This window comes from Dermochelys coriacea, chromosome 8, assembly GCF_009764565.3.
Source record: "Dermochelys coriacea isolate rDerCor1 chromosome 8, rDerCor1.pri.v4, whole genome shotgun sequence".
In the NCBI taxonomy this organism is placed as follows: domain Eukaryota; kingdom Metazoa; phylum Chordata; order Testudines; family Dermochelyidae; genus Dermochelys; species Dermochelys coriacea.
The window spans coordinates 72,380,201-72,397,746 of NC_050075.1; the positions used below are offsets into that span (position 1 = coordinate 72,380,201).

Genomic DNA, 17,546 nt, shown 5'->3' on the forward strand with positions numbered 1-17,546 from the left:
ATATTCCCCAGGGAAGTTTCAGTTTAAATTAAATAGCTTTTTCAGGTGGAAAAACGTTTTGTCTCAAAATTTTCTACAATAATTGCCTAATAATTAACTTTCTAAAAATGGCAGAGGGTCATTTCTGTTGTGAGGGAAGACTGTTTTGATCATTGCTGTGTATAAATATTGAAGATCTGAAGAAACTGTTACAAGAACAGATATGGAAAATCATTCTTTTTCAGTTCTAAACTTCAAAAATGCCATCCATCTGCCTCAACAGGTGGGGGAACATGAGTGGCCTGATGGTGAAAGGGGACAGCTTCAGCAAGAAGGAAGGGAGACACTTGCTGAGGGATACCAGGTAGCTCCTCCCCACCCCTTGGAGTCTCTGGCATTGATTGGACAGTAGGGGAGAGGGGTGCTGATTCACCAGCATTCCCTAGCTCCCAGAATTTAATCTGGGGTGAGAGCCCTGTGGATCTTCTTTCAGCTCCATTTCAGCAGCCCCACACTATTCAGTCTCAGGATACATCCTGACAAATGCCGCGATCACCTGTTTATGGATCAGGAACAAATTTTTTCTCCTACGGGACAATTGGCAGAGAACCAGGGTGCTTCCTTGAAGCACCTTCAAGACCTATTTCAGAGTAGCAGCCGTGTTAGTTTGTATTCATAAAAAGAAAAGGAGTACTTGTGGCACCTTAGAGACTAACAAATTTATTTGAGCATAAGCTTTTGTGAGCTACAGCTCAATTCATTGGATGCATCCAATGTAGCTCACGAAAGCTTATGCTCAAATAAATTTGTTAGTCTCTAAGGTGCCACAAGTACTCCTTTTCTTTCTTCAAGACCTAGTGGGTTAAGCAGGAATTCACCTAGTACTTAACTGAGGTACTTGGTTGAGTTGTTAATGTTTTGCAATTGAGGCCAGTTTCCAATGTGGTTAAAAGGATAAAATGAATGGTTCCCAGAAGTAAAATACTGGGATGGTGGTGGTGGGCTTTGGGCTCATGAGAGCTTGTGGTCCAAGGTCAGGTCAGACCTTTTGGCCCTTATGGGCTGAAGTCCCCACCCCTCTGTCTCTCATGAGGGGCAGGGGAAGGATGGTAGGACTCAGAGCATGCTGAGTCCTGAAGGGTAGGCTGAGGAGAGTCTACCCCAAGTTATGTGTTATATGGTAAGAGCCCTGTAACCCCCACACTGGAAGCAATTATATGCCTGGTCTAGGAAGCTCTGGGTGATGGACGAGTAGTGCCCCTCCCCTGTGTTTAAGTTTAATAAAAGTTGCAGCCTGCCACTTAAAATCCATCCATATGTCTGTCATCATTTCACTGCTGTGTCTGGATCAAAGGGACATGAGTCAGAGGCTGGGAGGGCAACAACTTTAAAAACTACCAAGTGTATAGGTTTGTTATGCTGGAAAGTAGAAAGGTATTTTGGATACAATGTGGATGAGTGCATAGACAAATGAGGATGGGATGAATGGATGATGCTAGGATAAAAGAAGGTGAGAATGCCCCTTGTTCACCAATGGTGACTAGGGTAGGATTTTAAAAAGTGCAGAACATTAGCCTAACTCTGCATCCATTGATGTTAATGGTAAAACTCCCAGTGACGTCAGTTGTAGGTGAGGAAAGCCAGCGCTGAGTATTCTTGTAAATCTCAATATAAAGTCTGTGCAGGATTTGTAGTTTGTGCTCAGGAAGTGATCAATAGCGTATCAGAGTCAGTTTGTTCCTTCTGGCACAGTTAACACCACCTCTTTCTTCCCCGCATGATATTCCTGTACAGTTATCTCTTGCAAATACCTAACTTAGCAGACACATGAGAAATGATTTCTGTTATGACACTTGTTGCATATTCATTCCATATGCTAGACATTGGACCGGGGTGGCCAACCTGAGCCTGAGGAGCCAGAATTTACCAATGCACATTGCCAAAGAGCCACAGTAATACATCAGCAGCCGCCTATCTGCTTCCCCTCCCCCACACCCGCTCCCAGCGCCTCCAACCCACTGGCAGGCTCACAGATCAGCACCTCCCTGCACCTCCCAATCAGCTGTTTCATGGCATGCAGGAGACTGGGGGGCGGGGGAGGAGGAGGGGCGAGGGCATGGGAGGCTCAGGGTAGGAGGCTGGAAGAGATGGAGTGGGGGCAGGGCCTGTGGCAGAGTCAGGGGTTGAGCAGTGAACACTCCCCAGTACATTGGAAAGTTGACACCTATAGCTCCAGCCCCGGAGCCGGTGCCTATACTAGGAGCTGCATATTAATTTCTGAAGAGCCACATGTGGCTCCAGAGCCACAGGTTGGCCACCCCTGCATTGGACCTTTGCATGTGAATTGCCATAATAAATACACTTCTCGATTAACTCTACTGGAAGTCAAAGTAGAAACACAGTGATACAGACTGTAACAATGGTTCCCATTTCTAGCATAAGTGGCCAACATTTTAAAATAATGTTTTATTTCTTACTTTTATCATTGTCTATATACAGATTGTAGCAACAATTGCTTAGTAAAGCTGTTAAACTATCTCCAGATCATCTACTTAGTATCTTTTTATCTTTCACTTAAATACAGTAAAAGAAGCCATGAATCCTATCCAGTTTAATAGATGGGGTCTTCCTGAAATGGATCCAGAGACCATGCAAACCAGTGAACCATGGGTTTTTGCTGGTGGTGACATTGGAGGTTTAGCTAACACTACAGTGGAATCAGTGAACGACGGAAAACAAGCTTCCTGGTATATGCACAGATACATACAGGTGGGTCTTTAAAAGTAGTTTTCCTTTCCAGCTGCAACTTAATATCTGTTTTCACACACGCATTTATTGGTTTGCTTTTTTCCTGGTTATTGAAATAATTGCCATGCATTTTTAGAATTAAATATGTAGGTTTTGAGTAATGGACATCTAGATACTCTGGAGATTCGTGCATTGCAAATCTGTTAGATCAATGATTCTCAAACTTATTTTATTGTGCCTCCCTTTTTTGTGGCTGTAATAGTTTACACCTTCCCCTCCTGCCACACAAGTACATATACTGACAAATAAAGAATCAACATTCAACGCTCACTAAATATTAAAAACAGTAAAGCATTGATTCAAACAGAGCCAGTGATTCATTGTAATAAGAGCAAATGCAAAACTATGATTGTGGTTGATGCTTACAATTAAATGTGCACACCATGTCATAGCAAATGGATTAATGTACAGATGGCAACGGCTTTGTATAATTCTTTTCAAGCTTAACAGAAATCTGTCAAAATGCACAGCGCCATCTGAGGACCTGATATGTCTGGAGGAATCAGGTGTACGCAGTAATTTCCCCCCCTAAAGCTTGTCATGCCCCTCTCCCTCCCTCCCCAAATGCATTGTGAGTCCCCCCCCCGGGGGGCCCACTTCCCAGTTTGAGAGCCTCTGTATTAGATAATTAAAACTATAGATGTATAGTAACAAAAATGGCTTTGGTACATTGAAATTAGATTTTTTTTTTAAAAATGTGTAAATCTTAACAATATTCTTCTCTCCAACTCAGAGTTCCACCAAGGTCTCTGGTCTGCTATGGCTTCTTCCACAATAATCAGTATATGCAGAAATGTGATTTAGGTATGGGGGGGGGGAAGCCCATCAATATTTAAAAGAACCTCTGAACAGCACAGAAAGTATAAATTAAATATGGTCATTGTTATTACCTGGGGAAGATACTATTATTTATAGAGTGCAAGTGTACCAATGCTTAACAAAAAGTGTGCGTGCACGCACACAAAAGAGGGATTGCAGTCCAGCTCTGAAAAAGCTGCTAATGGGGCTACTGGAGCAAGGCAAATACAAAACCTAATTCATGGAGAAAACCAGTGCAAAGAAATGGGGTTTAATGGGTTTAAACCCTTGAGCAACTAGGTGACTAAGCATTTCCCCTTTGTATGCTGTAGAGATGATACAGAGTGAGAGCTGTGATCTGCTCTTCTCTCCCCCTGGTTTAATGTAAAAACAGGCATAGTGATCAAGCTATAGTCTTAGATCAGGTGCAGAGGGACCATAGCAGACCAGAGACCTTGGCCTTTGTGTGGAAAGGCAGCCGATAAAAAAAATGTTTGTAGTACGAAGAATTCTTTGGAACAAACAGAGAAGAAAATATTTTCCAAGGAAAATGGATTTGAACAACTGAGGTAGTAGCAGTGCAATTCCTTTTTCCCCCCCATCCCTTATGAGACACTGTGCGTGCGCGCAGCTTCATATTGTTTCAGTCTGATGTGGCTTCATAAAAATACTGTATGGCTCAAAGCTTGTTTTCACTATCAGTACATATATTTCTCATTTATACTGAAGCAGTGTTTGTCAGCTGTATTTTTAGACCCTGTCCAAATACTTAATGTTAAACATTCTACGCTTTGATGTGTGAGTACATTTATTTTGGCAACTCTGTGACCCTAGTGAGGGTATCTCCTCCCTCTCTCCTTATTCCCTTTCCAACTTCTCATGAAAACCTGCATCACTCAAAGCATCTCTTATAACTGCATTGCCATCGAAGGACATTTTTTTATTCCTCTAAAACATTCAGTATAGTGGAATATACTGAGCATTTTAAAGGGAGTCTGAAAAGTTGTGGCCTGAGAATTTAGAATTTTAAATCAAACAGACTTGATATTAGAGTGCTTCGGTTACCCTTTGCAGGTTTTGAGGCAGCTTATTCGACCTTACAGTCTCACCAGGAAGCTAATGGGAAAGCCTTGCAGCAATCTTCACAGGAAAGTATCCAAATGTCAAGTGTCATCTTTCCAGCTGCTAGATGAATAGGTAGCCAAGAGGCATTTATTTGGATGTACGGTCCCTGTAAAATCTGGCTGCTGTGGTGGGGAAGACTATAATTTGGCAGGTTTCAGAGTAGCAGCCGTGTTAGTCTGTATTCGCAAAAAGAAAAGGAGTACTTGTGGCACCTTAGAGACTAACAAATTTATTAGAGCATAAGCTTTCGTGAGCTACAGCTCACTTCATCGGATGCAGTGAGCTGTAGCTCACGAAAGCTTATGCTCTAATAAATTTGTTAGTCTCTAAGGTGCCACAAGTACTCCTTTTCTTTTTATAATTTGGCAGTTACTTTGCCAATATTTGCATCAGTTGCAATCTTAGTAACAGGATCAGGGACTTCATTTTTAGGGAGTTGTGATTTAGAGCCAGATCACAATTTTCTAGCACTTATATTTAGCACTTATGCCTAACACATGGCTCTGTGTGTGCGTACACATACATATATATGTAAAGTGTTTCTCAATTTTGAACTAACTGTTGAATCCTCCCCTGCTTTAGATAAAAATACCCTCATGAAATAGATTGACTTTCTCTCATGTACAGGATTGTAAAGCTGACAATTTCTTCACAGTCTTAGTGTTTGATTTAGTAAAAAGGCTCATTTTAGGTTTCAGCTGTTCTATGTACAATGTATCTATTTGTATTTATAAAAAATAATTGCCCGTTTCCCAAGCGACTGACTGTACTAGTACTAATAAAAATATAACTAGCATGCAGTCCGCGCGTGGCAGCATCAAAAGACCAATCCAAACAATTCTAGACCACAATAAAACATTAAATTAAAAAAAAAACAGCATCCCAGTTAATTGCTTGTCGTTTCCTTTAAACAGCACACTCCTCAGCCTAGTTCAGGCAAAAGGCTGAGCAAACAGATGGGCTTTACATGTGCCCTGAAGCTCAAATCATTCAAACTCTGGCATGCATTCAAGAGAAGTGTGAGTTCCAGAGTCAAGGGCTCTCCAAAGGGAATGCCTTATGTTCAAAACTAGGAATTATTTACAGAAGCATCTTGGCTGATCTCATACTTGATGTTCTCCATCAGTAACAAACTAAACATTCCTTGCTTCTCAGCATTCTTCCACCAGCTTGAAAAGCACAGGTTTGGCTGAACTCTGTATCTTTATGGCCCTAAAGAAGACCAGACAAAACCAACTGAGGATGGGAAGTACTTTTGTCCCTTCCTGGTCTGACTGTTCCATTAGAACTTTCCTATACATTCTAAATAGAATCAATGTAATTCAAAGTTAGAGGAAGATAATGATCCACGTAGAAGTAACCACATTTACCAGGCTGCCCACCACTCAGAGTATTTCCTGAGGTCTAGATTTTGTTTGTTATGGCATGAATATGTAATGGTTTCCGTGCTTAATTTTGCTAATTTATTTAGGGCTTATCTATACTTACAGTGCTGCAGGAGGTTAATGAAGATGCAGCAAACACAGACAGGAGAGCTGCTCCTGGCAGCATAGGTACTCCACCTCCCAAGAGGCAGTAGCTCAGTCAATGGAAGAAGCCCTCACGTCAACATAGCACTGGCTAGGAACTAGGTTGGTATGACTGCGTTGTTCAGGGGGGTGGATTTTCCACACTCCTGAGTGATGTAGTTATACCAGGGGTTCCCAAACTTGTTCTGCCACTTGTGCAGGGAAAGCCCCGGTGGGGCGGGCCAGTTTGTTTACCTGACGCATCTGCAGATTCCGCCGATCACGGCTCTCAGTAGCTGCAGTTCGCTGCTCTTGGCCATGGGAGCTGCTGGAAGTGGCGACCAAAACATCCCCCATTTTAAGGGCACTGCTATTGTTCTACTTAAAGCAGATCTCCCCCCAACTTTCCCATGCAATAAATAAATAATGTGAATTTTATATCTCGTGAGCCTGGACCGTATTTCTTTTATGAAGATTGGCCATTTCCTCAGGCTTATCTTTGAAGCTGTTGGTCATGTTGGCTCCCTTCTATTCAGGCTAAATGAGGGAACAATTAAATGCCCCCCTTGTTAGCTGAAACATTGGAAAATGCTGCCCTAGGGACTAAATTGTATGCAAACAGAAGGTAGCTGGTGACTTATTTGATTTCAGCTGCATGTATGTGTGAGTCAGAAACAACCAGGAAGCAGGTAGAAAGAAACAGAAAGACAAGGAGACAGCTAGAAAAGCACTGGGAGTGTGGCCCTGAGAGAGAGCATTTTCTGTGGTGCTGGCTCAAAAGAGGCTTGGTCTGTGAGCGAAAAACCTCCTGTTGTTAATTCCTGCAGTGTTTAGGAAAATAAGACTTTGTACATACTTTGTAAATAAATAAGATTGCACTGAAGAAATACCTGACTCCATCATCAATTTCTTCTTCTAAACCATGGGTTCTCAAACTGGGGGTCGGGACCCATCAGAGGGTTGCAAGGTTATTCCATGGGCGGGTTGCAAGCTGTTAGCCTCCACTCTCAAACCACACTTTTCCTCCAGCATTTATAATATGTTAAATATATAAAAATGTGTGTTTAATTTATGGGGGGGGGTTGCACTCAGAGACTTCCTATGTGAAAGGAGTCAGGAGTACAAACGTTTTAGAACCACTATTCTAAAGGAAACAACCCCCAAGACCTCAAATATTGGGTAACAGGTTGAGTCAAAAGGGGTAACAGTATGGTGTTAATTCATATCTCTGAGATATAGGACTTCTCCTATTGTGCTTCAACAAATATGTAATTTTAGAATGAATAAGTGCATATTTACAAAGCCTATTCAAGTTCTTAAAGGATCCACAGGCAGGCGATAACACACTGCAATTCAATACAATTGTTTAATTTGAATAGTGTCTTTCATACAAAATGTTTTGGTGACTGATTGTAAATAATAGAATTACACAGCTAAATAATAGAAAAGAGAGTGAGTATGGGCAAGGAAGAATAGACATGTTTTTTGGATGAGATTTTAAATGAGAGAATCAATGAAGTGTAAAGATGCAGGAAAATTGTTCCAGGCTGCAGAGGAGAAGGCTCTCAGTAAACCAATTATGTTGATGAAACTTAGCATTTTTTTTTAGTGCTCTGTGTGTTGAAGGCACTATGTAGACATTGACTATATATACTAATGCCATGAAGTAGGTGGTCAAGTAGTTATCCACAGCTAAGGAAACAGACAGAGACAGGTGAAATTACTTGCTCAAGGCCACACAGCGAATCAGTGTGAAAGTTTTAAAACGCAGGATCTTCCTGTCTCCTGGTCCTGTGCTCTTCACTACGGAGCACACTGTCTTGTCTGCAGGAGTATCCAGATCAGAAGAAAGAAGACCAATGCATGCAAAATGTTTATGGATGTTGGCATGCTTTTCAAAGAACCCTGGAGACATGGTAACCAGGAATCTGAATTCCCACAATTGTAGACTCAACTGGTTGACAGCAAATTAGAGAAGAATTGGCAAGCATTTTTATCTTCTTTTTCTAAAGGTTTGCCTACAGGTTTTCTTTTACTATGTGTGCAGTATCAGGTCAATCCTTCATTATAAAGCTTATTTTTTCCTATTAGGAACCTATATAGCATTTTAATTTGTTGAAAGGTTTGCTTTGTGAGAAAATAACACATCATGACTTAGTAAATTTAATTCCTTTATGAGCATTGTGCTGAACAGAGAGGTTAAGAGAAGCAAAACAAACATAAAAATAGAGCAAAAGGAAGTGTGACAAGAGGAGGGGAAGATAAATCTGCAGGAAGCATTGCTACTGACTGTTGAACCCTCGGCCTCATCTTATAGCAGTGCATATTTTGTCATTTTGATTTACTTACCTGGATTCCCTAATTCTTGTCACCACCTATGCCAGTCTCTTGGGATGAAAGACCCATCTTAGAAACCTCCTTGTCGGGCCAGCGATCATCATAGGTGTGGAAGTATACTATCAGGCTGTTGGAGATGTTCAGGCTGTAAAAGTGGTTTACAAACCACTATGACAAAACAGACAGCAGAGACCCTCATTAACAGGGAGTGGAGCACCAGAAGTAAGCAGCTTTTGGTGGAGTCAATGCATTTTTGCATCTAAGTGGAGTCTCATCTTTTTTCTCTCTCCAGGCGGTTTACCAAGGGTTTTTAGGAGAGTGCAGAATCCTAATGTCAGGGGAAAAGGTCTATAGTTGGAGATGTTTCAGTGGATGGCTGGAAATCCTGGTGATCAACTAGTTTGCAGGCCAGCATGCCCCAAAGCTTTCCTGTTCTTACATGGGCAAATCAATCTGCGTGTCCCAAATTCCTTTCATTAGAGGAGGGTTTCTTATCTTGTACAAGCCATATTTTATTTATACAGAATGCACCTTTGTCGCCTTTAGCTAAGATTCATTTGAAACAAAATTCATTTCATGTGGCAGTGAAAGGTAGCTTTTGAAGATTAAGTCATCCAGCCAGGAAACAGAAACAGGACGACATGGCTTAAGCAACTATGCATCCAATGAAGTGAGCTGTAGCTCACGAAAGCTTATGCTCAAATAAATTTGTTAGTCTCTAAGATGCCACAAGTACTCCTTTTCTTTTAATCAAATACTGAATTTTGAATAACGACTATTTTGAGGCATACCAGGATTGAGCAGTTCGAGAGCAGTCCACAGGCTGAAATGTATTTACATACCACATTTGAACAATTTTGAATAATCAAAAACTTAATAAATATCCGCAGTCTGCTTGCAGAAAGGAAAAGAGGCATAAGTTTACTATGCACCACCCCTTTACTCAGAGCAGATAGTCACATCATAGTCTAGCCCTGAATGCATTGCTTGTTTTCAACTGTTTGCCTCACTCTTCCAACACCACCACTCCCCATTAAATCCTTTGTTTTCTTTCCTCACTGTACTATGCATGGTTTATACGCTAAGCTCCTGTCCTTCACTTTGTACCAATAATGGTGCCAGTTGAGAATGAACATCTTGTCCAGTAAAAACTACACTGAGAACACAAGCCACCTCACAGCTAGATGATAGTAATGAATTTCTGTCACTCCCCTGACCTACACCCGATTTCAGCCTGTGACCTTGGGGTGAAAGATTTTGTATCCTAATACCAAATTTCTGAGCTATCAAGTTTGTTTGTTTTTTGTAATTCATAACAGAAAAGAAAAATAGCAGCTGGTTACTCAGATATTCAAATAATAGGTCACAATAGTACCTTGAAGTCATGGCCCTTAGTTTGGGGCGTGGAACTCTGGAGTTCCCCAGCGGATGCTCTGCTAAGCACTATGACTCAGGTAGGCATGTTACCTCTCAGGGTATGTCTACACTGCAATTAAAAACCCATGGCTAGCCCATGCCAGCTGAATCGCCTTGTGGGGTTCAGGCTATGGGGATGTTTAAATTGCAGTATAGATGTTTGGGCTCTGGTTGGCACCCGGGCTTTAGCACTCTGTAGGGAATGGTGTCCCTAGCCTCTGTTTGCCAGAAGCTGGAAATGAGTAACAGGGGATGGATCACTTGATGATTACCTGTTCTGTTCATTCCCTCTGGGGCATTGGCCACTGTTGGAAGGCCATTCCAACCTGGCATTGGCCACTGTTGGAAGACAGGATACTGGGCTAGATAGACCTTTGGCTGACCCAGTAGGGCTGTTCTTATGTAGGGTGGGAGAGTCCCAGAGCTTGAGCTGCATCCCGCGCCTGAAAGCCTTCACTGCAATTAAACAGCCCCTTAGCCTGAGCCCTGCAAGACCAAGTCAGCTGGCACAGGCCAGCCACAGGCTTCTTATTCCAGTGTAGACATACCCCAGAGCTCTGGGGAGTATAATATGTTGAATGCACTGAGTGGCCTGTATGGAAGGAAATAGTTCAGTAATTCCATTTTGCCCCATACTCTTGCTGTCTTTGGTATGGCTAGCAATGTAAAGGGCACTACCCAGAAAGAGGTCATTGCATCAGGGAAATTTGGTCCCAAATGGCTGGAATCCGACAAAATCAGCTTTTCTCAAGCGATTTCTGCCATTTTGGATAACATCCACAGCTCCAAATTTTCTGTTGGTATAGTTCCATTAACTTCAGTTGTATTACACTAGCCAGGAATCTGCCCCAACATGCCACTTCTGGATTTGGACCCTACCTGGGATGAAAATTCAAAGGGTCAGGTGATTTGAATATAGCTTTTTAAATTTGGGAGGACATGAGTAGATTTTGAGGTTCTGCATCAAGACTTCCTTTAATTAAAGCCCTTGAAAAATCTATAGTAGTTCTCATCCCCTCCATAGCCTTGTAGTAACATGCATAAGTGAAAAATGGAGTAAATAAGCTCTTTAAAAACAAAACAAAGGGCAGCAACTCAAGGGTTGGAAGATTTTACAGAGTCCTTGGAGTATCAGCTCCGTCCTTACATAAGAGATTTCTTTGTGTGTGTGCGCATCTCAAGGAGTTGAGAACCCCTCCATTTTTTCCCCTTTGGCTTTACTGACTCAAGTTCAAGGTTCTTAGGATATGTCTGCACTGCAATTAGACGCCTGCGGCTGCCCCGTGCCAGCAGATTCAGGCTTTCAGGACTCAGGATAAAGGGCTGTTTAATTGCAGGGTAGACATTCAGTCTCAGGCTGCATTCTGAGCTCTTGGACCCTCCCACCTCACAGGGTCCTAGAGCCTGGGGTACAGCCTGAGCCCAAACATCTACACCACAATTAAACAACCCCTTAGCCTCAGCATCATGAGCCCAAGTTAGCTGGCATAAACCAGTCATGGGTTTTTAATTGCAGTGTAGATATACCCTTCGTGGCACAGAGCTTAATTCCATCCATCATGAACTAGATAGGATTCTGCTCAGTGTCCATCCACACAACTCCTATATTTGCCAGCTTGTTAGGGTGTTTCTTCTCCAAAGGCTGAGCCCACTGCCTGTTCATTATGTTTGCCATGCTTAAGAGCAAGAGAACACACCTGTAATGATCCAGGCATTGTGAAGCAAAGCCACTGATCTGGTCAGTTCTTAAGGATTGCTCTACTGTAACAACACCTTCAAAGTGATTATGGCTAGTCAAATATTTCTATTGTTTGTAAATGGGCATTATTTACTTGATAGTCAAAAGCCAGCTATGTTAGGGTTGATTGAGTCAGTTCTGGGGAATAAAATGTGCAATGAGTCTGTGTGCAAAAATTCCTTATAATTTTTTATTGACGCATGCATTCATATGTATATTTTCTCTTTTAAAAAAAATCAACTGGCTGAGATATTTTTAAAACTGTTAGAAAACATAACTACAACATTTATATTGTTTGCTCTTCTTTGGTCCAGTTTCTAGCTACCAATCCAGAATTAGGGCCTGATTCTGACATCCTTACAATATCACATTGAGTAGTACTTTACTACAGTGCTACTGTCAGTTATGCCTGATTCACATTGTTTTTTATGGTGTGTAGGAGCCTGGATGAATATTGAGCCAGTGATGGCAGGTTGCTAAGTGATACTGCACGTGGAACACTTTCACTCTTTATGATTACTGGATTCTTCCCTCTTTCGTGTATCTAAGCAACAGTTGTGTCGTATGATATAGTTAATCCCAATATTGAAGCACTTATTCATGTGAATAGTCCTAGTGGTTCTAAAAAGACCTCTTTCAATGAGTATAGGATGCAGCATTGAATCCCAGATACCCTAACCACCCCAGAGGTTGATCAGGTGTCAACTGATGTTTGTCGTCATTTTGGAAATGGTATATTAACTCTTCTCTCCCACAGTGTTTAAAAATTTGAGAACATTAATCATTAAAATGTAAATAATGTGTAGTTGCTAGAAATGAGACTTACACCAGTTTTTAAAAAAAATAGAGATCTATTTTAAAATTGATGGGAAGCAAAGATTTTACTTGTAAAAGAAAATAAATGTACGTGTAAGACTGAGGCCTCAATTCTGCGAAGACTTGCTCACATTTAATTCACAGACTGTGAATTGTTATACTGACTTCAATTAAACTTTAAGGGGCATAAATCTTTGCAGCATTGTGGTCTATAGTAGAAAACTCAGTTTCTCAGTCCCATTGCTTACCTTTGGTGTTCCTTTAGTCAATACTACAATGTCTAGGCTTCACAAGGCTCAGTTAACAATGGCCTTGGAACATTAACTCAGAGTATCTTTGATAAACTGTACATATGCATGTTTCATTGTAACTGTTGCTTTAACAAAGTTATTTTATTTTAAAATAATATTTATTTATTTATTTCAGAGTAATACATTGAAATAATATTTCAGCATCAACACCACCTTCCCTTTTAAAATGAAGATGTTTGACGTATGACTTTTTGCCAGCTAAATGTTTTCATCACTGCAAGCATAAAATATTAGAATATTTTAAGTATATGAGTGATTTTTTTCCCTCATGCTAACAAGAAATCATATAAAATTCAGATGACAAAAATATTTGTAAATTTGTTTTTACAGTCTTTATACGGTGCTGCAGTTTCTACTACTCCAGAATTACCTCTCTTCTATACTCCTGTTGATTTGGTAGACATCAGTGTTGAAGTGGCTGGACTGAAGTTTCCAAATCCCTTCGGTCTTGCCAGTGCAACTCCAACTACTAGTTCCCCAATGATTCGAAGAGCATTTGAAGCAGGATGGGGATTTGCTCTGACCAAAACATTCTCCCTCGATAAGGTAAGGAAATATGTTAAGGCATATGTAATTTCATGGTATGTTCTAGTCATGATCTAAATGTTTTGAGAATATAAATAAGTATTATATCCAATCAGCTAAAAAGCTTTTAGGGTTCTATTAATATTCTACCTACTTTTCCAGGGCTACTATTACTACTCAGTTATTTGCTTCTGGCAGTACCCATCGAGTGCTAGGTGCTGTAGACTCCAAACAAGGCACAGTCTCCATTCCAAAGCATTCCCAGTCTAAAAAAGACAAAATGAACAGATAGACAAAGTATATCAGGAGAGGGTTTTGATTGCTTTATCAAGGGGGAGGTTGGCCTCCTTTTGATAAAACAATGTTTGATAACAATTTGTTTCTATTTTGCTGATAATACATATAGACTATCCCCACTTAACCCCCAAGCCTTTCCACTACTAGTTAGATAGTTTCTTTTAGGAATCATAATGGAAATGGGTTTTCAGGCAGGATTTGAATTGAACAGCTCACAAAGACCTTTCCACATGTAAGAGCTATCAGGATGCAGTCAAAGAAATTATTGTGTGAGCAATGGATTTATGTATCTATGCAGATGTTGGAATCACTAGGGGAGTTTAGGAATGGTAGCAATATAAGACAAGACAGAAAGATAGGGAAGAGCAGGGCTCTACTGAAGGCCTGGAATGCAAGGACAAGAAGCTTGAATACGAAGCAGTAGGAGAGCAGAATCTAGTGTAAGACAAGATCCAAGTGATGGCCAAGGAAGATTATCTTAATGGCAGTATTTTGTACATATTGGCAGTGGGTACCATGAGTGTTAGGCTAAGAGAAGGAGGAGGTTGTAACAATCAAGATGGGAAAGTGAGGGATTGAGCAAGAATTTTAACTGTAAACACTGAAAGAAAAATACAAATCTTAGAAATGTTTTGGAGGAAGAGGCAACAAGTTTTGGACATGGCTTGACTGTGTGGGTAAAGGAAGAGGTAGGAGTCAAAGATGAACCCCAAGTTGCAGGTCTGAGTAGTATGGAGCATGATTGTGGTGTTGAAAAGCAACAGAGAATAGGATGTACTTGAGAACTTGGAGGAAAGATAAGGAGCTCAGCTTTGGCCATGTTAAGTTTCCTGTGGCAGTGAGAAGATGTCAGTGAGGCAGCTGAGATGCAGAATTGGGTGGATGGGGACTTATCAAGAGGAAAGAGGCAAATTTGTGAGGCATCTCTGTAGAGATGGTAGTTGAAGTAATATGAGTAAATGAGATCATCCAGAGAGAGTGTAAAATGATAAGAGAAAGGGAGCAGCAAGAGTGTCCTTACAAAATATGTGTGGTCAAAATTTGATCTCTGTCATGCAACCAAGATGAAGTAACTCCACAGAAGTCATTGCTACTCTGGATTTATACCTAAGTAATGGAAATCCAGAACTGGTCCATTGAGTACAACACAAGCAGATATTTTTCTTACTGAAACATTTTAAGGGAAGAGGTTTAATTGAAGCATCCCCTGCCGTCAGTGTTTGCATGGAACTCCCTGTTAATTTCAGTTAATTGAGTGTCTAAGTTGATGGCAGGATCCAGCCAAAACTGAGAATTGTTTATTAATCACATATGCCTACAGCTATGTTACCTTGCACTGTGACTATATCAGATCTCATAAGTTAAGCAGGTGTGAGCTAGGTTAGTATTTGGGTAGGCTTCTTTGGAGGAATACACGTTACAGGAAGTAGTGTTGGCCTTTCACTACATTACACTTTTGTCAGAGTCAGTACTGAACCGGTGACTTATCATGGGGCTCCAGTAATCGTGCCGCCAGAGGTGAGGCTTTTGCTTGATGTCTTTCAGATCAGATGTTCAGTAAAACCAAGGTTCTGAAAGTAGTCATTATTATTTTATGGTATTATTTTAATATAAGAGAAAAGGAGGTTGGGAAAAGTGCCCTTGACTCATTCAAACTTGGATGATTACAATCTGCCTAGGTAAATTTCCCTGGAAGTCTTAGTTGGATATAGTGTTATTCATTTCTGGCCCTAAGCTCTGGAGTAGCATTGCTGTGTTCTATAGAACAATTGTCATGTCCCACCCAAGAGTTGGCTGAAGTGATTTTTATACCATTATACTCTTGACAACACCTCCAAGAGGTGTTGAGCCTTAATGTTTGTGGTGTGCTTTGAGATACAGAGATGTTAGATGCAAAAAGAAATGCAATTGTTTCTGTTTATGTAAACAACAAAGTATTAATATTATTAAAATACTAAAAATATTTCAAATAGGAAGACAAGTTCAGTGAGGTGCAACAGTTCTTATTTCAACAATGAGTATTACACAGAAATTCTCAGTCTAACACTGGAACAAATAATATTTTAGTAAATATTTAAATAAATGCCATGTTAAATATTTTCGAAGGTACATGTTATTACAGTGTAAAACAGGTGTTAATTATAAACTATTGGATTGTGATATATAAATATATGTATATAAATGTAAAATTTGTGGATTTTAAGTTTACAAAATCGAAGTACAGTATATCTGTGAATATCTGTACTAATTAATATCAAGTAGCTCTGATCTTTTAAAGAAACAGGGATCACTAATTCTAAAGCAGATTCTCACTGGGCAAGGAAAACAGCAGAGAACAAATATGCCCCTTTAAGCACACTCTCTTCCTTGTCCAGCTATACCGAAAGAAGGACAGGAAACACTTGGTATGGATTTAATCAGGTCACAACTTTATTATTAGATATCTGGGTCTGCCCAGCAGATACAAGTGTACAGTGCAGGTAAACCCTGTTTATCTTGTAATTACCCTGGGGCGGAGAGATTCCACCAGCTCCCGCTCTTTTTTCCATTCAGGTCCCTCCAGCAAATCCATTGCTGGGGACCTTACCATCCACCCCCATAGGAGGGGTAAGGTGGACTATAAGAAAGGGTGGGTTCAACTATAGGAGCCCCAAACCCCACACCATTCCCTTCCTTTAATCAGCATCTCTGTTTAAAGTCTTTTATCTGCACTGGACATCCACCCCACGCTCACCAAATAAGTTGTGACATATAGCCTACCACCTTTTGTGCTCACCATAATAGATGTTCCCTAAGACCTGCTGTGGGGAAGACGAAAAACCCCCACGCCACTGAAGCCAATATGGGGGTGAGGGAAAAAATTCCTTCCCAGCCCCGCTAAAAAGGAGCGACTAGCACAATGCCCCTAGCAGGTTCAAACCAGTGGTACAAGTAAAACCCATGTCTTACTGGTACGGGGGGAGAAGGGGATGCACCAGCTAAGGGGTGCATGTGACCTCCCCAAGTGACCCTCCATCTGATTCCTCACTGCCCCGCCCCCAGCCCGGGGCCCCCATGCTCTTCCAGTCCCCTTTCCACATCCCTCCCATGTTACCTGGGGAGACAGGGCTGGGGGAGGTGAGCCTGGGGGGCGGAGGACTACAGCCGCTGGAGAAGCTGCCGGCATTCTGCTCCTTTCTCTGCTGCCCCTCCCAGCGGGGAAAGGAGCAGAACCCCCAGCCCTCTCCTCTTGCCAGGCTGCTGCTGTGTGTTTCTGGCCTATTTGCACTGCTGGTTTATACCCACCAAATAATCACACCTCAAGAGAGGGAGGGTGGGTGCTGCCTTGCCTGCTGCGTGGAGAAAGGGGTTTCCAATGCCAGAGCTTGCACCTTTAAAGCCTTTCACCCTTAAGTTCCAAGGGGGTGAGTCAGTGCTTCAAAGCTGACCAACACCACCTCTTTGCAGCAGTTTCTGACCTTTTTCTCCCCCAACCCCTACAAAGCACTACTGTCTTCCTCCAGCAAGCCTGGACAAGAGCCCCCCGCTTTCAGTGCAGGGCGGTCATTCTCCTCACTTTCCCCCCAACTTTCTTCCCTCCCTGAGGTATTGCTGAAATACTAGTTTTGTCTTATTCGGAGCTTCTGTGCTTCAAAGTTACTATGTATAAATTCAGTTGGTAAGAAATTAGAGGAAAAAGGTGGAGGGAAGGATAAGATAAAATAAAGTCCACATAAAGAATTTAGTTACTAGTAAACCTATTTAAAATACATTTACCTATATTCATATACCAATCTTTACTATTTTCAGAACCATTTCTGAAAAGCAGATAGCTACCTGCAACGGGAGAAATCTCTTAGCTTAATTAAAAAGAGTATCATCTGGTGATAATTCTTAAAACGATATGTT

The 17,546-nt window shown here is 41.2% G+C and overlaps 1 protein-coding gene across 2 annotated transcripts in view; it reads left to right on the plus strand.

Moving 5' to 3' along the window:
- The window catches only part of DPYD (dihydropyrimidine dehydrogenase), a 542,721-nt gene that overhangs the window by 285,670 nt on the left and 239,505 nt on the right, over positions 1-17,546 (plus strand). The window contains exons 12-13 of one of the 2 annotated variants that reach the window (XM_038414838.2): positions 2,564-2,748; positions 13,167-13,382. In XM_038414838.2, coding sequence (XP_038270766.1) covers positions 2,564-2,748; positions 13,167-13,382 — 401 coding nt within the window. Of the gene's footprint in view, positions 1-262; positions 303-2,563; positions 2,749-13,166; positions 13,383-17,546 lie in introns of those variants that run through there. The other variant, XM_038414842.2, reaches the window with a different exon arrangement.